This window comes from Fundulus heteroclitus, chromosome 10 (assembly GCF_011125445.2).
Source record: "Fundulus heteroclitus isolate FHET01 chromosome 10, MU-UCD_Fhet_4.1, whole genome shotgun sequence".
NCBI classification, from domain to species: Eukaryota; Metazoa; Chordata; class Actinopteri; order Cyprinodontiformes; family Fundulidae; genus Fundulus; species Fundulus heteroclitus.
The window spans coordinates 29,457,632-29,474,444 of record NC_046370.1 but is presented as its reverse complement, the minus strand read 5'-3'; the positions used below and the strand labels follow the sequence as shown (position 1 = coordinate 29,474,444).

The following is a 16,813-nucleotide window of genomic DNA, read 5'->3' as shown; positions in this document are numbered from 1 at the left end:
TACTTGTATAGTCTATCACTTACTCTGTCACATATTCACACGCTGATAGTGGTAAGCTACATTGTAGCCATAGCTGCCCTGGGCCAGACTGACAGAAGTCAGGCTGCCATACAGTTGGCTAGTCCTGACATATTTTAGCCGGCTCATGATGTGTTACTTAGCAGCTCTTGTTGCATGGCCAGGAAGAGGGGTTGTGTCGGAAAAAATAGCCAAGCCCAAAAATGCGCAACCCCAAGCAACTTTTGGGAAAAACAGGACTAAAGCCGCCAATAATAAGCAAACTTGGCAACATGGATAACATAACTCTGTCCTGCTTTTGGCCTGAACCTGAACCCCAGCACAGAACTGAGAGGATGAGTAGAAAAATTCAAGATAAATATCAGAGCCCATATTCACAAAGATTCTCAAAGTCCTCTCAGAGAGCTCCAATATTAGCCTAAAAAAAAGGTGTTTTAGTTTCAGTGATTCAGATCACTGCTGAGAGCAACTCTGGTTAAGGAGACGACAGAAATGTTTAGCTTAACCAGTAGGTGTGGTTGACCCTGTTACTAGGTGTGAGCTGTGATTGGTTGATACAGGAAACAATCAAGCAAAGAAACACTCATGCGCTCCTAGTAATCAATGGAAGGAAAATAACCAATTAGACAGGATTAAGAAGCGTGTGTCATGATGATGCAACTTAGCTAAGTTAAACACATCCAAACGTTTGAACACATCTTATTTACGTCCTCATCATTAGTATGAGTCGCTTATTGGTATGTTATCTCAAATTATTTAAAAACATTTAATATTGGGGGCATTTTAAGGTTTGTAAGTAATGTTGAAATTCCTCTGTTATATATTCATTGTACATCTTATCTACATATTAATAATTGTATGATTGATTAGGAGCTCTTTTAAGGCCTAAGATGCTTTGTGAATATTTTTTATCTTACCGAGGCAAACTTCTAAGAAAAATCTTAGAATTCAGGAAATTCTAAGATTTTTTCCTAAAATCACTAAGAGCTACTTTTAGTCTTAGGATTCTTTGTGAATACGGCTTTTAAGGTAAACATGTTGAACGGAGCTGAAGAGGGCAGACAATTTGAGAACACAGGCACGCTAGGGTTGTGTAGCAGGACAATCATCCAAATCACAGCAGCAAATTCAATTCCGAATGCCCAAGAACACCAAAATGAAATTTTAAAGATCGCCTAGTCAAAATTTGCTCGTTTCTGGTCAAAATACTGTGGCATGACATTAAACAGGATGTTTGTAGTGGAAAACCCTCCAGTGTGGCAGAACTAGAACAGGTTTGCTAAGAAGAGTTGATCAAAATTGTTCTAGCGTAGAGATGTCACTGCTTGCAATATATCATTCCACTTCAGATGGATTCTTCTTCTTTCACTATTTCAAAAGAGGCTCTTCAACTCCTCCTCTTTACTTCTTTTCCCCCTAATCGATAGCAACCACAAAATGTCTCAATTTTGAGAAAAAAAGAAGTGGGTTTTTTTCTGAGGTAATGCTCAAACGTTAGTCTCTGTCTGATGATCATGTACTGGGACTGCATTGAAATTCCTTGCAGGGACTTCAAGAGGAAAATGCTGTTAAACGTGTGTCATAAAACCTTCCCTGTGTTTTATCTGCACTGCTTCCAGAGAGGGGGTTGTCCTGATTTGTATGTTCAGATTTATTCTGCAGGCACTGATGGGATTTATTGACATATCGCAGTGGTTCTGAGTGTCATGTTCAGTTTATTCAGGCTGATTCAATCCCTTATTTAATAGCTATATTGATAATTCATGAACGTTGTGGTCTGAATGAAGCCAGACTATCTTCCTGACTGCGATTTTTCTGGTTGCAGCTTTGCTCATCATGGGAGTGTGACTTTAAAAAGCTGGGTGACAATGGCCCTCAGCTTTTATTGAGCTGCTGTTTATATTTGGCTAAATGTCTGTGGCAACAACGAGTGTGGCTGTGGCAACACCACCACCCGACACTAATGGCTCCAAACAAGAAAACGGAGACATTCTCCGAATTACTCAAGTTTGTGTCAAAGAGATTCAATTCAATTCAATTCAGTTTTTTTTAATATAGCACCAATTCACCACACAAGTCATCTCAAGACACGTTACAATGTCAAATTCAATCAAATCATGCAGACAGATTGGTCAAAAAGTTTCCTGTCTAAGAAAACCCAGCAGACTGCATCAAGTCTTTACAATCAGCATCACTCCTCCACAGTGGAATCCAAAAAAATTAAAAGCTGAGGTTAAGATACCTGTTGTTTGTTGACATTTCATTCCATGTTTTCCTATGCCTGGACAACTTATTCAGCAATATTATCTTCAAACAATCCTAATTGAGTATCTGGTTGTTGTTGTTTTTTTTTCAAACCAAGTGTTCATATGTTGTGTACTAATTGTGTGCTGATGTTTCAACTAAAACTTCATTATTAAGTCACAACAAGCAGCCGAGGCTTGCATCAAGCTTTTGCAGCAGAACCACTAGAGCCATCTAGTGGTGAAAGACTCTTATTGCATCAATGATCACTTTGAGAAAACTGATAGTTGAAAAGTATTTGGCTTAAAAACACAAGAAAATAAATTGTTTAATCGTTTAACAATATTATAAAAAAGGATAACCCAGTAATATATATCTGGCCAATGGAGTACAGTCCTGTCAGCCACTTTAACTAAGTGAAAAAAGTAATAATTTCAGATGAAACCCTAATAACAGCAACTCGAAGGGCAGAGCATTAGGAACTATTGCCAAAGCTGCTGTCTCTACAGCAACATCTGTAAAAAGAGATGTCTGCCACAAGACGTGAATGCACACCCGCCTCGGAAAAGTTTCTTCTAGTCAGCAAAGTAACAGATTGACCTCAGATTTTAGCAGGCAATTGGAAGTCTAAAGGTATTACATTTTCAGAATCAGAATCAGAGTCAAGTTTAACCGCCAAGTAGGTTTGCACTTACAAGGAATTTGACTTGGAATTGATGGTGCAGACAAAAAATAAGAATACAGTAAAATAAGAAGTAAAAAGGATATATACACAGAAGCTGTATACACTCAGCAGACTGTGCGTTAATGTAACGCAGAAGCTTGTAAGTCCTGAACGGGGGAGAGAGACAGTGTCCAGTTTCATGGGCGGCGGCCCATTGATGAGTTTATTTCTTAATGTGATGAAATATTTTTTAAAATTATATATATATAATGTAGTGCCATATTCAAATGATCGGTCCCTACTTACAGCAGAAAACACAACAGTTTTCTTATTACTGTAAATATGTTCAGGAAATAAAGAGTTAAACTTTGTTATACCTTGTTACTGGCAGCTGACCCACGTCTAACAGGAAGATCGGTATAAGTTAGTCACTTGTACATTCCGCCGATAAACAGCGCACACTGTCTGTAACAACAAGGCCTCTCTCTCCCTGTCATCTTCTGCATACCGTTATGGGATGCTTTAGTTGAAACGTCTCACCTCTACATTGCTGCTTCATTCACGTCACCATTTCATACGTGCCTCACACGTTCCCCTGTCTTTGTCCCCCCCCAGGTGGAATTGGAGAGAAGGACCGTGCCCCGATCAGCCATGAATCCTTCCTGCTCATGGCAAACTCGCAGACGGACATGGACGACTGGGTCAAGGCCATACGGCGGGTCATCTGGGCGCCGTTTGGAGGGGGTAAACTGAAACCTTTTATCTAAAACACGCGGAACAGACATGGTTTCTGCGCAGGCGCTGACCACTCATATCAGAGTTTTTGTTTTGTTTTTGTAAAATATGAAAGCTTTTTTTCAATCTTCCGTTACAAATGAAAAATAAAGTATCAAAGAGCTAGTCGTAACAAAAGTCATTCTAATAAAGTCTGAAGACACACCTCCCTGAGAGGAGAAATGTTCGTTCCCTATCTGCCATGCAGGCTTCAGAAATCTACAAACCGTATTTGATTCAAGATCCCTAATGTCAAAACATCATCCCACACCTTTGGCTTGTCTGTGTTACGTTGGATAAATTACAAGCTTGTGTCCAGTCCTTCAGAAGCATATGCAGAGGAGTGATCTAGTCGCTCTATTCCAGGTTACACTTCCAGTAAAGACCAAATTACATCACCAGGAGCTTCCATTTGGTTTCTGCCACCAGTTGAAGGCAACTTGTTGGTCTGTGTGTCTAGCCTTGGTTTAAATCAGGGGTGTCAAATTCCAGGCCTCGAGTGCCGATGTCCTACAACTTTTATATGTGTCCCTGGTCCGACACACCTGAGTCACATAATCAGGTCATTAGCAGGACTCTGGAGAACTGCTCCTAGCTAACTGTTCCAACAGTGAGAGCTCTATCGTGAACAGGAAAGGAGCTTTGGACTGCTGTGCCGATTTCAGACAGCCTTTAACTCCGTCTTTACGTGACAGCAACGCATACCCATATTCACAAATCAGCCTTCCAAAAATGAACTACAAAGTGTGCGCTCTCTGCATACTTTGTGCTTATTAATCATGTTACGCAAAGAATTGCGGGGATACCTTAGCGTCGGTAAGGGCCATCATGGGTTTCTAGGCAAAACTAGCTGCAGGAGGAAGCATACAGGCTCCTTTTCCTACCTCCTTCCTTACTTCCTTTCAATATCTACATGCTCCCTCTAGCTCAGATCATAAAAAACAACATCAGCTACCATAACTATGCAGACGACACACAGCTCTACATCACCATGTCACCAGGTGACTATGAACCAGTTCAGGAACTAAGTAAATGCCTAGAAGAAACCAATGCCTGGATGTGCCAAAACTTTCTTCAATTGAATAAAAACAAAACAGAAGTAATAATCTTTGAACCAATAGAGGAGAGATCAAAAGTTAGCACACAGCTTCAGTCGCTTCAGCTAAAAACCACCAATCAGGCCCGAAATCTGGGAGTAGTGATGGACTCAGACCTGAACCTCCAAAAGCATCTAAAGACAATTACAAGGTCAGCTTTCTATCACCTGAGGAACGTTTCCGCGATTAAAGGACTGATGTCTCAGCAGGATCTGGAAAAACGAATCCATGCGTTTATATTTAGTAGAATTGATTACTCCAACGGTGTTTTCACAGGTCTGCCTAAAAAGTGGATCAGACAGCTGCAGCTGATCCAGAACGCTGCTACATGCATCCTCACTAAGACTAAGAAAGTAGAGCACATAACCCCAGTTCTAAAGTCCTTACACTGGCTCCCTGTATCTCAGAGAATAGACTTTAAAATACTTCTGTTAGTCTATAAATCCTTAAATGGCTTAGCACCTAAATACATCACAGACTTGTTATCAGTGTATCAACCATCCAGACCACTCAGGTCTTCTGGCTCCAGTCTTCTCTGCATACCTAGAACCAGAACTAAACACGGAGAAGCAGCATTTAGTTCCTATGCTCCACTTTTCTGGAACAAACTTCCAGAAAAATGTAAAAGTGCGGAAAGCCTGAGTTCCTTTAAATCAAGATTAAAAACACATTTGTTTAGGATTGCCTTCGACTGTTCTAGTTAACTGAATCACCACTTTTTTGTTCTTTTTTCTATCTACATTTCAATCTGAAAAACTCACAGAGAAAGAAATGCAATTAGAAGGATTTTATTGATACAATATTTTAAGTCTTTGGCGCTCAGACCTCGGCAGGAACATTAATGCTGAATTATACTTTAATATGCATAAGTAGATGTATGAGAACAGGGATGTTCCCCCCAGGTCTGAAACTGGTGGTGGAGTGGAGATAGAAGAAGTTTGTTCAGTCCATATGATGATCTGTTTGAGCTAGATGTCCAACTTGGATAAACACAGGTTTGCATGAACTGTCCATGATGAGCAAGCTTGAAGCGACTGTGGAGAGGAAAAACTCCCCTTTGGGAAGAAACCTCTGGCAGAACCGGGCCCAACATGGTGGTCTTCTGCCGGACCAATAACAGGCGATAGGGAGTGATGAAGACTGAAGGGAGAAAACACTCTGATGGGTTGAGGATGGAGGAACGTCTTGGAAGCTAGATGAACTCAGCTACGATGGTGGAGAAGGGGTTGGGGGTGGGTTGAATCGGACATCTGATTCGAAATCCAACATGCAATCCGTTTGCGCTTGCTGGTTAGCAGGCTGAGACGTGGATTTGAAGTTGCTTTTAAGATGAGCGTGGGATGCTGATTGGCTTCATGGAGGTGCGGTTCGTAGCTGATTGGCTCACATCAGAGGCGGATCGGACTCTGATTGAATGGAGGCAGGCGATGAGTTTCTTCAATTGAACTTGCGCCTTCAGCTTCATTTTATCCCTACTTGCTTTTATTCTGTTTTATTTTGCTATATTTTAATCATGTAAAGTACTTTGCATTGTCTTTGTACTGAATTGTGCTATATGAATAAATTTGCCTTGCCTTGCCTTGCCTTACTAACGGCACTATTCAGACAGCACTTGCACTTGCTCTATAAGGGTATTCAGATTGAGTCCATGACTGCATACTGAGGAGCTAATTCAGCCAGTTCATTCAGGCGTGTTGGACCAGGGACACATCTAAAAGTTGCAGAATACCGGCCCTGGAGGAACGAAGTTTGACATCTCCGGTGTAAATCTTTCCCAAAGCGCTGATGTTCTGAAGCTGGAGCTGGGCCATAGTTAATCACCAGCTTCCCATCCCAGACTAGTAGCTTCACAGAAGGCCAGAAACACATCTAGGCATGTCTGGCTGTAGAGTCCCAGGGCGCCGCTGAACACCAGCGTCTTATGTTACCACAGGAACTATATTAATAGGAGCATACATTTGGAATAGGTTACCAATAATACAGAGGATGACATCACAGGCTGAACGATTGTTTTTTTTTAATCATTTCTCACAAAGAGACTCGTCTGCTCTACTACTTGTACCCTTAATTGTTCATTATATCTACTTTGTTTAAATAGTGTCTAAAACTGGAAAGAAATATCTGGAAATATGCCAAACTAAAGTAGATATGTTGGCTTGCTTTGTGCTCCGGTCCTCTTGCCAGGACCAAAGTTGGTTCAGGCCTTACAAGATAAAGGAACGTAATGTTAAACTGGGACAGTGTGAGATAATTAGGAACTGTTCCATCGGGTGGGGGGGTAATGAGCTCGGCTCTGTGTGGTCCGCCTCTCTGTGGCCCGGTCATGTTTCCAGCTGCCCTCTCAGTTTCACAGGCCCCAGAGGCGTCTCGCTCCGCCGTCCAGAATAGATCTGTCGCCAACTCTCAGAGCTGAGGTCACCAGTAACGCCGCAGAGTCACGGCGCGCTGACCTCACGCCCTTCTTCCTCCGCCTCGGACCTCTTCCTCAGCTTCTTCCAACCCGGTCCGCAGTTCGCAAGTGAAGGATCAATAATCTCCCCGTTCCAGGAGTGAAATGCCAGACACGGGATGGATTAGCCTGGTGAAATGCGGCTTTGGGATGTATGAACGGCGCTCCCTGCTGCCGTGCAGCTCCTGTACGGTGAAGTACTACGATTACTGCGAGCTGACAGCCAGCTGCGACTGCTGCAGCCGGTCAAACAGTAATTAGCTGCTCATTCCCTGCGTCTGAGCTTCCTTCTGAACCGTTTGAACACGTGGTATAAACAAGGCATTATGCTGCTCAGAGTTGTGCTTTTATTTACTAAATAAGGAATAATCCTTCACTAATTATAAATTTAGGCAAAACGTCTCGCCCAGACTGAGTTTAATGAGGATGGTGATTAATTATATTTAGTTATATTAAAATATTTACTTTTATGGATTTTAGCGCCTAATGACCTAAACATTGCCCTTTTATCAGTCTTGATTGTTGTTTTAGCTGTTTTTATTGTCTAATTGTATTTTTTTTTACTTTCTTCCATATTCTGAATGCATCAGTGTCATGCATTTTATTTATTCATTCTGCATTTCAGCATTTCAGTTTGTAAAGCACGAGTTCTTGAAATGTGCTCTATAAATAAATTTGATCTTATAGTAATATATTTAAAACTAAGCATTGCAAATAAGATATAAAAACTTTATATATATATATATTCAGAAAACATCGCAGTTCACATTCTCATATAACATGTACTTTTCAAAGAGTTTTTATATTTATGTCCCATCAGGTGGACGGTATACATTTAGACTTTCAGTTGATGGAATAATTAACAAGAATGTTATCAAGGTTATCAAGGTAGTTAACAAGGTTGTTTGTTGTTTAAACAATGTGGCCACATATTATTGACACGTTTTCTAATATATAACAGGTTATGAGAAATGTTCTTGTCCCTGACTCGTCAGCCTCCTCACTGTGCATGCCTGTGTTCCTCCCTACCTTCATTCAGATCTTTGGACTCGACTCTTCAGACTCCCCATGTCGAAGTGGGAATTTTACCAACCAGTGTTTCTTCAAATAGAAAATAAAAACAAAGGACAGGAGCACAGGAATTCACATCGTCCTTATTTGACTGAGATATTACTACCACAACCACTAACTTAGTCACGATCAAACTAATCGGCAAGAAATACCACTTCTGCAACAAAATCTGCTTTAAGAACAGACACATGTAATATTTCCAACAGTGACTGATGCTGAAGTATTTTGACGAACATTACGAGCTCAGAGTTTTATTTGACAGAAAACAAGTAGGTAATGCACTATGGCAATTTAATGGATACCTCTTTGCAATTTCCTCCAACCATAAAATCAGTACTTTAAAATTCTAACATTGATATCATGTCGCAGTTTTTCTCTGATGTTACCATTATTTTTTAACCTAAGACTATTGATGGACCTAAGGTCTTCAGCTTTACCAGAGTTTCTGTGCCTGTTCACGGGTTGGCCAGTAGATGGCAGCGCATGGGGTCTCATGACTCCTCATTAACACATACAAGAAAAGTGCCTTTAAATAGTTGTCTACCGTAGTGATCAGTACTAAATTACTTTAGTTCCTGTAACCTCAATAAGCAATTCTCAATAATCCTCAAAACCACATCAGCTAATTCCCTGAAGGCTCTCATGTCTCTGAATCTCCCTCCTTCCTGCTGAGGAAGCTTCAAGCCTTTCCTTGGTCACACTTTCTCTTCTAAATGTTTGTCCTCAGGAATATTTGGCCAGCGTCTGGAGGACACGGTGCAGTTTGAGAGGAAGTTCGGCCCTCGGCTGGCGCCGCTGCTGGTGGAGCAGTGTGTGGACTTCATTAGGGAGAGGGGCCTGGATGAAGAGGGTCTCTTTCGAATGCCGGGACAGGCCAACCTCGTCAAAGAGCTCCAGGAGGCCTTTGACTGCGGAGACAAGCCTCTGTTTGACAGGTGAGGGTTACAGTGAGCGATGGAGGTGATGAAATGCGACATCTTGGGGGTCCCCCTGATCTTCAGTTCTCACTCCTCTTCATCCGTTTCTCTCTTTTTAATTGTGCTGGCTTGCAGTAACACAGACGTCCACACGGTGGCATCCTTGTTGAAGTTGTACCTGAGAGAACTGCCTGAACCAGTCATCCCTTTCTCCAAATATGAGGACTTTCTAACCTGTGCACAGCTTTTGGCCAAAGACGAGGAGGAGGTTGGCAGAGTTTAGCCGTGATGAGTTCAGGTGACGTCGCTTTTAAAATAACTACTATATTCTGTTTTAAATCAGGGGATCCATGAGCTTGGGAAACAAGTTAACGTTCTACCTCTGCCCAACTACAATCTCCTCAAGTACATATGCAAGTAGGTCCTCTTCCTTCTAGTTCAACCTCCAGAAAGGATTTGTTTCTTTTTTTTTTTTTTTTAGAACTTCATGAACGTTTTGTTTTGCCAGATTTCTCGATGAGGTTCAGTCCCACTGCAACGAGAACAAGATGAGCGTCCAGAACCTTGCCACAGTGTTTGGACCAAATATCCTTCGACCCAAGATGGAGGACCCGGTAACTTTAATGGAAGGTACCGACACCAGATACAGAACGCCTTTCAAATGTGTCCCTGCCACTTGAACACCTTTATAGTCGTCTGGTGCGTAATTGTATAGTGGACCAAAAAAAAAGAATCTGTGTTTCTTATAATAAAAAGAAAATCTGAAAGGTGTGGCATGCCTCTGTATATTTATATTTAAAGCTGCAGGTTTGTTGGGGCATGTCTCTACCATCTGTGCACATCCTTGCCCATTGTTATATGTAGAGTATCTCAATATTAGTCACGTTGGAAAGAAAGCCTTTTTGTCCATCAATTTTTGAGTCTTGTTATAGATTCTCAATTGGCTTCAGGTCTGGACTTTGATAGGGCCATTCTAATAAAACTTATGAACTTGCTTTGATCCAAACCATCTCATTGTAGCTCTGGCTGAACCTTTATGGCAGTTATCCTGCGGGATCATGAACCTTTACCCCGGTTAGCTTTAAAATCCAAACCATTTACTAACTCTCCAACTACTTTCTCATCAAATTGGAAAATCCTCTCTGTCCCTGCTGAAGAAATCCTCACAGCATGATGCTGCCACCATCATGATTTGTTTCGCTTAGGGTGAGATCCGGGGTCAAGCGTTTAGTTTCCAGTATTTCAGTATTTCATGCCGTAGTGGGTTTTTTTTCTCTTTATCATTGGTTCAGTGAGATATCAACACAATAATGTCAAACCAAAACTGTAGTTTCGGAGTTTAGTTCAAGAGAGAGAGGTCGCATATCACTGTCTAGCTCAATGTGTGAGGAGATAACTGTTGATACTCTGAGTTTTAATGAAAACTCAGCGATATGATAACTCTAAACCATCCCGAGGAGTTGCAGCCCAACAGGTTGCTTGTCGTTATCACATCGGATGGGTAGACAGGTCTGAATGGAGAGCGATGTGTTTTCCCATCAGACAGAACGTGATTCAACGAACTTGAATGAAGAATCATAAAATAAGTCTTAAATCACAAACTTCTCTACAACTTTCTCCCTGCTGTGTTCCTTTGTCTTCATGAAGCTGTTTGTTCACTAATGTTCTTCACTAAGCCTTGGAGACCTCAAGCAGATTGGCTGCATTCATTCATGCTGAGATTAAATAGCACTGAGGTGAATTCTGTTTGCTGGCTGAAGGCAACTGCACAGAATTTTGTTTGAGGGTTTTAGAGTAAAAGGGGGAATAATGCATATGAAAGCCACACTTTTCAGATTTTAAGTGGTGAGGAACATGAAAACCCTGTATATTTCCCTTCCACTTCACAGTTTTGCACTATTTTTTTTTTTAGTATTTCACACAATCCCAATAAAACACGTGTAAGTCTGTAGTTGTAGCGTAACAAAATGTCAGAAAGTCTAGGAATTTTTTTTCTTTGACAGCACAGTAAACTTTGCAGTACTACCCTAACCTTCTGCATGAATGTGGTCTCCATTCTCCAGGAACTTCTCTGGTCCAGCACCTAATGACAGTCCTCATTAGGGAACACCACAGGTTATACTCAGGGAGGGACCACGAAGGACCTGCTTTGCCCCAAACTGAGATACCTGCCTCAGGACATCAGCTCCAGCACCGCAGCTTAGGAGCCTGGATCTCTGAGGAAGACCTGCAGAGTGGTCCAACTCCCAACACTGACCAAGAACTGGACAGCAGTGCCTCATCTCTGGATGCCAAACTGTGCGCAGCTGTCACCCCTACCCAGACCCCTAATCCAAACGCCGGACCAAAAGGGGGGGCTTTAACAGGGAAAGCAGAGCCAGTGGTCAGTCCAAGTAAGCAAGCCAAGACCATGCCTTCCTGGAAATACTCGTTCAAAAGTTCCTCCGCTCCCCGTTCTCAGCCGCAGTCTAAGCAAACTGCCGCCGGTGGCACAGCGGCAGATACGAGCGCTTCGTCTGGCGGCGGGGGTAACTGGCTCATGAATGGGTTGTCCTCCCTGAGGGGACACCGTCGCACGTCCTCAGGTGAGCGATCTGCCCGAGATCGTGACTCCACCGGGTCCTCCCAGAGACTGTCCACTTACGACAATGTCACCTCCTCTTCTAGCACGGGGAGCGTTCCCAGTGTCTCAAGCACACCGTGGTCAAGCTCCTCCTGCGATATCTCTGTGACAGACTCCGGCGGAGAAACCGCAGTGCAGCAGAGCGTCAGAGGTGGAGTAGATGGGGACGAGAAGGCGGAGTGGACGGAGAGCCAGAGGGAGGCTGAGACAGAAAAGGAAGGGGGAATGGTGACGGAGCCCGGCTTGGACCGGGACAGCTGCGAGGCCATGGAGTTTTGCACCAGCGGTGCACCATGCAGTGAAAGTGAAAACATAGCTGTGGTAGCAGGGTTGCCTTCCATTATTATGACAGAGGATGAAGATGGGACAAACCTGACCCTGAACAGTTTCGTGGAGGGACTGAAGGAGGAGTTGAGGAAACAGAGGACCACATACGAGGCAAGGATTCAGAAGTAAGTATGAATAACAGCGTCTTTCAAAAGCAGTATTTTTCTTCCTGGTAATATCTAGATGTTTAACTGTGAGGCCTTCACAGAACAGTTGGGTTCATAAATTGGTCATGTATTTATAAAATACCAATCTGTCATCAGAGGATTGTTAGAGAAAATGAGTGAACAAACATCATAATGACCAAAGAACGCAGTAGACGGGTAGTGGGTCTCAATTTTTAAATTTTATTAGGTTTCTTTTCCAGCAGAAGTGTTTCATCTTTTCATTCTGTCGCTCGGAGGGGGGGGGGGGGTCAAAAATGGACAAGCCACATGTCATTTAGTAGGGTAACATTTTCTCGTACGATCACCCCTGACCTTTATCCATTCTGTGCTGCTTCCCTTCAGATTGGAAGAGTCCAGCACAGCGCTGTGTGCCCAGGTGGAGCATTTAGAACAAGAGATGGAGCAAGAGAAGAAGAAGCAGCGCATGCTGGAGATCAAACTCCGGAACTCTGAGAGGGCACGGGAAGATGCTGAGAACCGTAACCGCCTTCTAGAGAAGGAAATGGAAGATTTCTTCTCCACACTAGGTGACCTTGCCCTGGGCTCAAGGACAAGCAACATTTGATTCAACATGAATTTCCAGTTTTGCTGACGCCAGCGCTGTAGCTGTCAACTGAAGTCTGGAAGTCTGAGTCCTTCTTTGTGCAACTGGACGCTCCTTTGAAGTGGGGGAAAAAAAATTAAATGAATAAAAGGGGGCTTGCTGTTGCACATTTCCAACAAGCTTAAAACTGATGAAAAGAAGTGTCGAAGGAAGTAAATGCCATGTGTGTTCTGTGAGATGATCCTTACAGTGGTTGACTGTTTCGCATGTTTGAAGCTGAGCATGACGATGGGGATTCTGTAATTAGCATACCCCCTTCAGTGATGTTTCATGTTTCTTGAGAAGGCAGTGTCACAACCATCTCAGGTGCCTGTTACATGACTGAGAAATCCTCCTACAAATTCCCTTAAGCTTTGTACAGGAGAGCACTGACTTCTTCAATCAACACTTTCCATGAATCTTGTACTAACACTAGAATTGTAGGAACCCCAGCAGTAATGCAAATAAGAAATTCATATTTATAGTTACAAAATGTCTTGAAGCAATAGTTTGATATTCAAGGGAACCTGCCTTTTTTCCCTTTGCTTCATTCCAACATTTTATAACAGTCACCACCTCAGTATATACCAAGTTATTGGGTAAAAACCATCTTGTCTGACATTTTATATTATTTATTTATTTATTCATTCTTTTTCTGAAAGACATTTTAAAACAATATGGCCTCTCGTCGTCAGAATTCCCAGTTTGAAAGTCAGTTTGTTTTTTTTCCTCATGGGTTTTCCACTAGTCCCATCTTCCAAATCCATTATGGCTGTCTTGCATATAAAAGTGGTAGACAAAGGGGGGAAAAATTGTGTATTTGAATTTCTGACTATTTGTGTTTCACTGAATCTTTCACACGCTCAGTCCTATACAATGTTCCTTAAGGAACATCTTGCTGCAGCGTTTGAATGTACAAAACACAGAGAAATACAATGGAATTAGCTTGTAGCCTATATTGCTAATTGTAGTTAGCTTCATAACTGAGCACATCATTGTCCCCAGTTGCTGTTGTCCACTTCAGTTCTGACTTGGAGTTCTCAAAATGTTCTGCTCTGCACTTCTATTTCGAGAAATTACTGATAAAGCAAAGTTGTTGTTACTCTTTATTAGCTCTAGCTCACAGTTGATCTATCTCCAACTACCTGGCAAATACTTTATGTCAAATTTTCTTCTGAGTACCGACATATTTGCCAACAGCAGATAGGGGCTGCATCCGAAACATTCTTATATAGCTCCTAGCTCCTGTTCTTTGACCTTTCATGAGGTCAGTAAAAAGTCTATCATCGGTAGGAAACCAGCTTCAGACTGCTGTACCAATTTTGGACAGCCTTTAACTCATATACGTCATTACGCTACGGAAACACACATGGATGATTCTAGTCAAATCCGGGGCCAACATCCTTCCGAATAACAACTGCAGAAAACATAAGTCAGACAAATGTAGTGAATGGCTGACGCTCTCCTTTACACAAACATATGAAGGCCCGTACATTTTAATGTGTCACACATTCCACCTGAATCAATGATGTCAGTGTAAATAGTAGGCTACTAGCATTAGAAATGGATCTAACAACACTACACTCCCATGACCCCAACCCTCTCTTCTCTCCGGACGTTTTTGTTAAGTTCCATGAGGTATAAGTGGTCTGTACTTATAAGTCATGTCACGCAAAGGATTGTGGGATTCCTTATGGCTCGTTGGTAAGGGACATCATGAGCTCTCTATGCTAAAGGAATCATGATAGGAAGCATACAGGCTCCTTTTCACACCTCTTTCCTTATAGACTGCACTATCCGGACTGCACTTATCTTGGCGAACACTGACGCTCTTCCGCTTTGGCTATAGAGTCCCTACCAATTAGACTTTTTCGGATGCAGCCTTAGAGGGAGCTAGCCACCTATGCCCATAGGGGAAAGATATACCACAAATACCCAGTTATATATTATGAAATCTGTACTCATAAAAAACAAAACAGTTTATTTGATAAAGAATTACAGTTCGCCTGGGTTTGCATCAACCCGAGCTAACTGACTTCAGCTCCATTTACACTTTTTTATACTGCAGGGTCAGTTGAGAATTTGCTTTATTGTTCCTTTTGGGGGAAAAAGTAGGTCACTTAAATGTAAAGAAGTGGAAATATTGCGACAGCCCTACACTCAACCTGAGATGAAGGTGGTTAGAACTGATCAGTGATTAGTGTATCTCCATACCTGGTCAAATAAAGGTATTTGAGTACCAGATAACCAGTTTCCCTTAAAATAACTCGGCCATTTTACACAGTAACAACTTTCCATTTTTGCAATGCGAACATTATGGCTGAGGTTCAAGGTTAAGTTTGTATATTGTATAGACAAGAGAGCAGGCTTCAATAAACTAGACTTTAAATTTCTTAAGTTCAACTTTAAAACATACAGAAGGGACTTCTGCCATAGCTGCCTCTATCCCATAGTTGCCCTCAGGCCCTTCCAGTGCCTCACCATATATGGTTTGTCACCATATTCGTGGTTTCCGAGTCTTTTCGATGGCAAGACCTAAATCTTTTTTTTTATTTATTTACTTTCTGATCCTCCTAATGTTAATATGCCTTTAATGTACAGATTGTATATCAGGGGTTAAAATTACTATTCCTCAAGCATTTAGCATAGCATTTAATCTATCTACAGAAGATGTTACTCACAGTGTTGTGGAAAAAAGGGTTAGTTCTGTTTTTACCTTCCTGTCCCACTAACAGCAGATGTCCAGTTGGTTGAGCTGATACTTTTTCACGTTGTGACAGTTTGGCTTGGATAGCGTCTACCCCTTTAGTATAGGAGATGATCCATGGAAAACCTGCATTTAGTTTTGACTCAGGTGACCTTTGACCTGAAACATTTAGGTGTGAAAAACCAAAACAGAAGAGATCTGAAAGGGGGGGGGGAAATACTTTTTCACCGCACTGTTCAACACACAGTAAATACCAAAGCTGGACCGCCTCATCAGCTATTCACTCACACGAGATCAGAATGGCCTGCCTGGAAGCCATGTTGATTTTGGCACTTGAAGCTGAACACTGCCCTCAGAGAAACAATGGCGTTTCCTGGCTGTGCCTTTAGGGAAGTGTTTTTTGAACAGAGGGGGGGAAAAAAAGGTTGCTTGCTTGTACTTAGATGTGGTGCAAGTATTCACCCACGTGGTGGCTGCTCGGTTTTCTTTGTTTTATTGTGTGGAACCAATGCCTGACGCTACTGAATCCCTTAATGGTGCCAATTCCTGTTAGTCAACTGTAAAGTGATCGGATGTTTTGCATCAAGAATGTGTATCATTATAGTGAATGTGTTATGGCTCAACACCAGTGCTGTGATAGAAATGTAAGATATGAACCATTTCTTAGAGTCAGCCAATGCATCGGGCCCCAGCTGTACTTTTACGAAGCGGGGCAAAGACATGCGATGCTGAAGCTCGTGTCAGAGAGCTTTTTGCAGTTTCAGTCTGACCCTCTATAAACCGACTGTGACACTGTTTCTTTTTATAGCTAAACAAGGATCTTGATTTTGAGGGAAGTGCGTGTGGTTATTAAAAATCTATCTAATGGTGTTAACAGGACCAGGTGTTTTTTTTATGGGCCCTATGACTATTGGTTTCACTGGAAAGCAGGATTTTTGTTGGACACTGTGACTTTTTTTAACCCAAGGATCAAAAAGGCATTTTGTTTCCCCCAAAACGGTACAGTTTATGAGCTTCTCACATCTCATAGTTTAGAGTGAAATGGGATAAAGCAATGGCAGGTACTTCTGTGACTAAGATTCTTCTTATCAATTATGGTGCTTATTTATTATACATTCACAAAGTTGTTATGAATGGCCATATCTGAGAATAAAGACAAGTGTCACACAAGA

At 42.0% G+C, this 16,813-nt stretch overlaps 1 protein-coding gene across 4 annotated transcripts in view; it reads left to right on the top strand.

Annotated features, from left to right (window-relative positions):
- The window catches only part of si:dkey-191m6.4 (rho GTPase-activating protein 22), a 47,838-nt gene extending 31,025 nt beyond the window's left edge, over nucleotides 1–16,813 (top strand). For 2 of the 4 annotated variants that reach the window (XM_012869240.3, XM_036142479.1), the window contains 7 exons: nucleotides 3,542–3,670; nucleotides 9,045–9,252; nucleotides 9,370–9,502; nucleotides 9,578–9,651; nucleotides 9,743–9,864; nucleotides 11,298–12,309; nucleotides 12,694–16,813. In XM_012869240.3, the coding sequence (XP_012724694.3) occupies nucleotides 3,542–3,670; nucleotides 9,045–9,252; nucleotides 9,370–9,502; nucleotides 9,578–9,651; nucleotides 9,743–9,864; nucleotides 11,298–12,309; nucleotides 12,694–12,916 (1,901 nt within the window). In that variant the 3' untranslated portion in view covers nucleotides 12,917–16,813. Of the gene's footprint in view, nucleotides 1–3,541; nucleotides 3,671–7,339; nucleotides 7,500–9,044; nucleotides 9,253–9,369; nucleotides 9,503–9,577; nucleotides 9,652–9,742; nucleotides 9,865–11,297; nucleotides 12,310–12,693 lie in introns of those variants that run through there. The other 2 variants (XM_036142481.1, XM_036142480.1) reach the window with 2 other exon arrangements.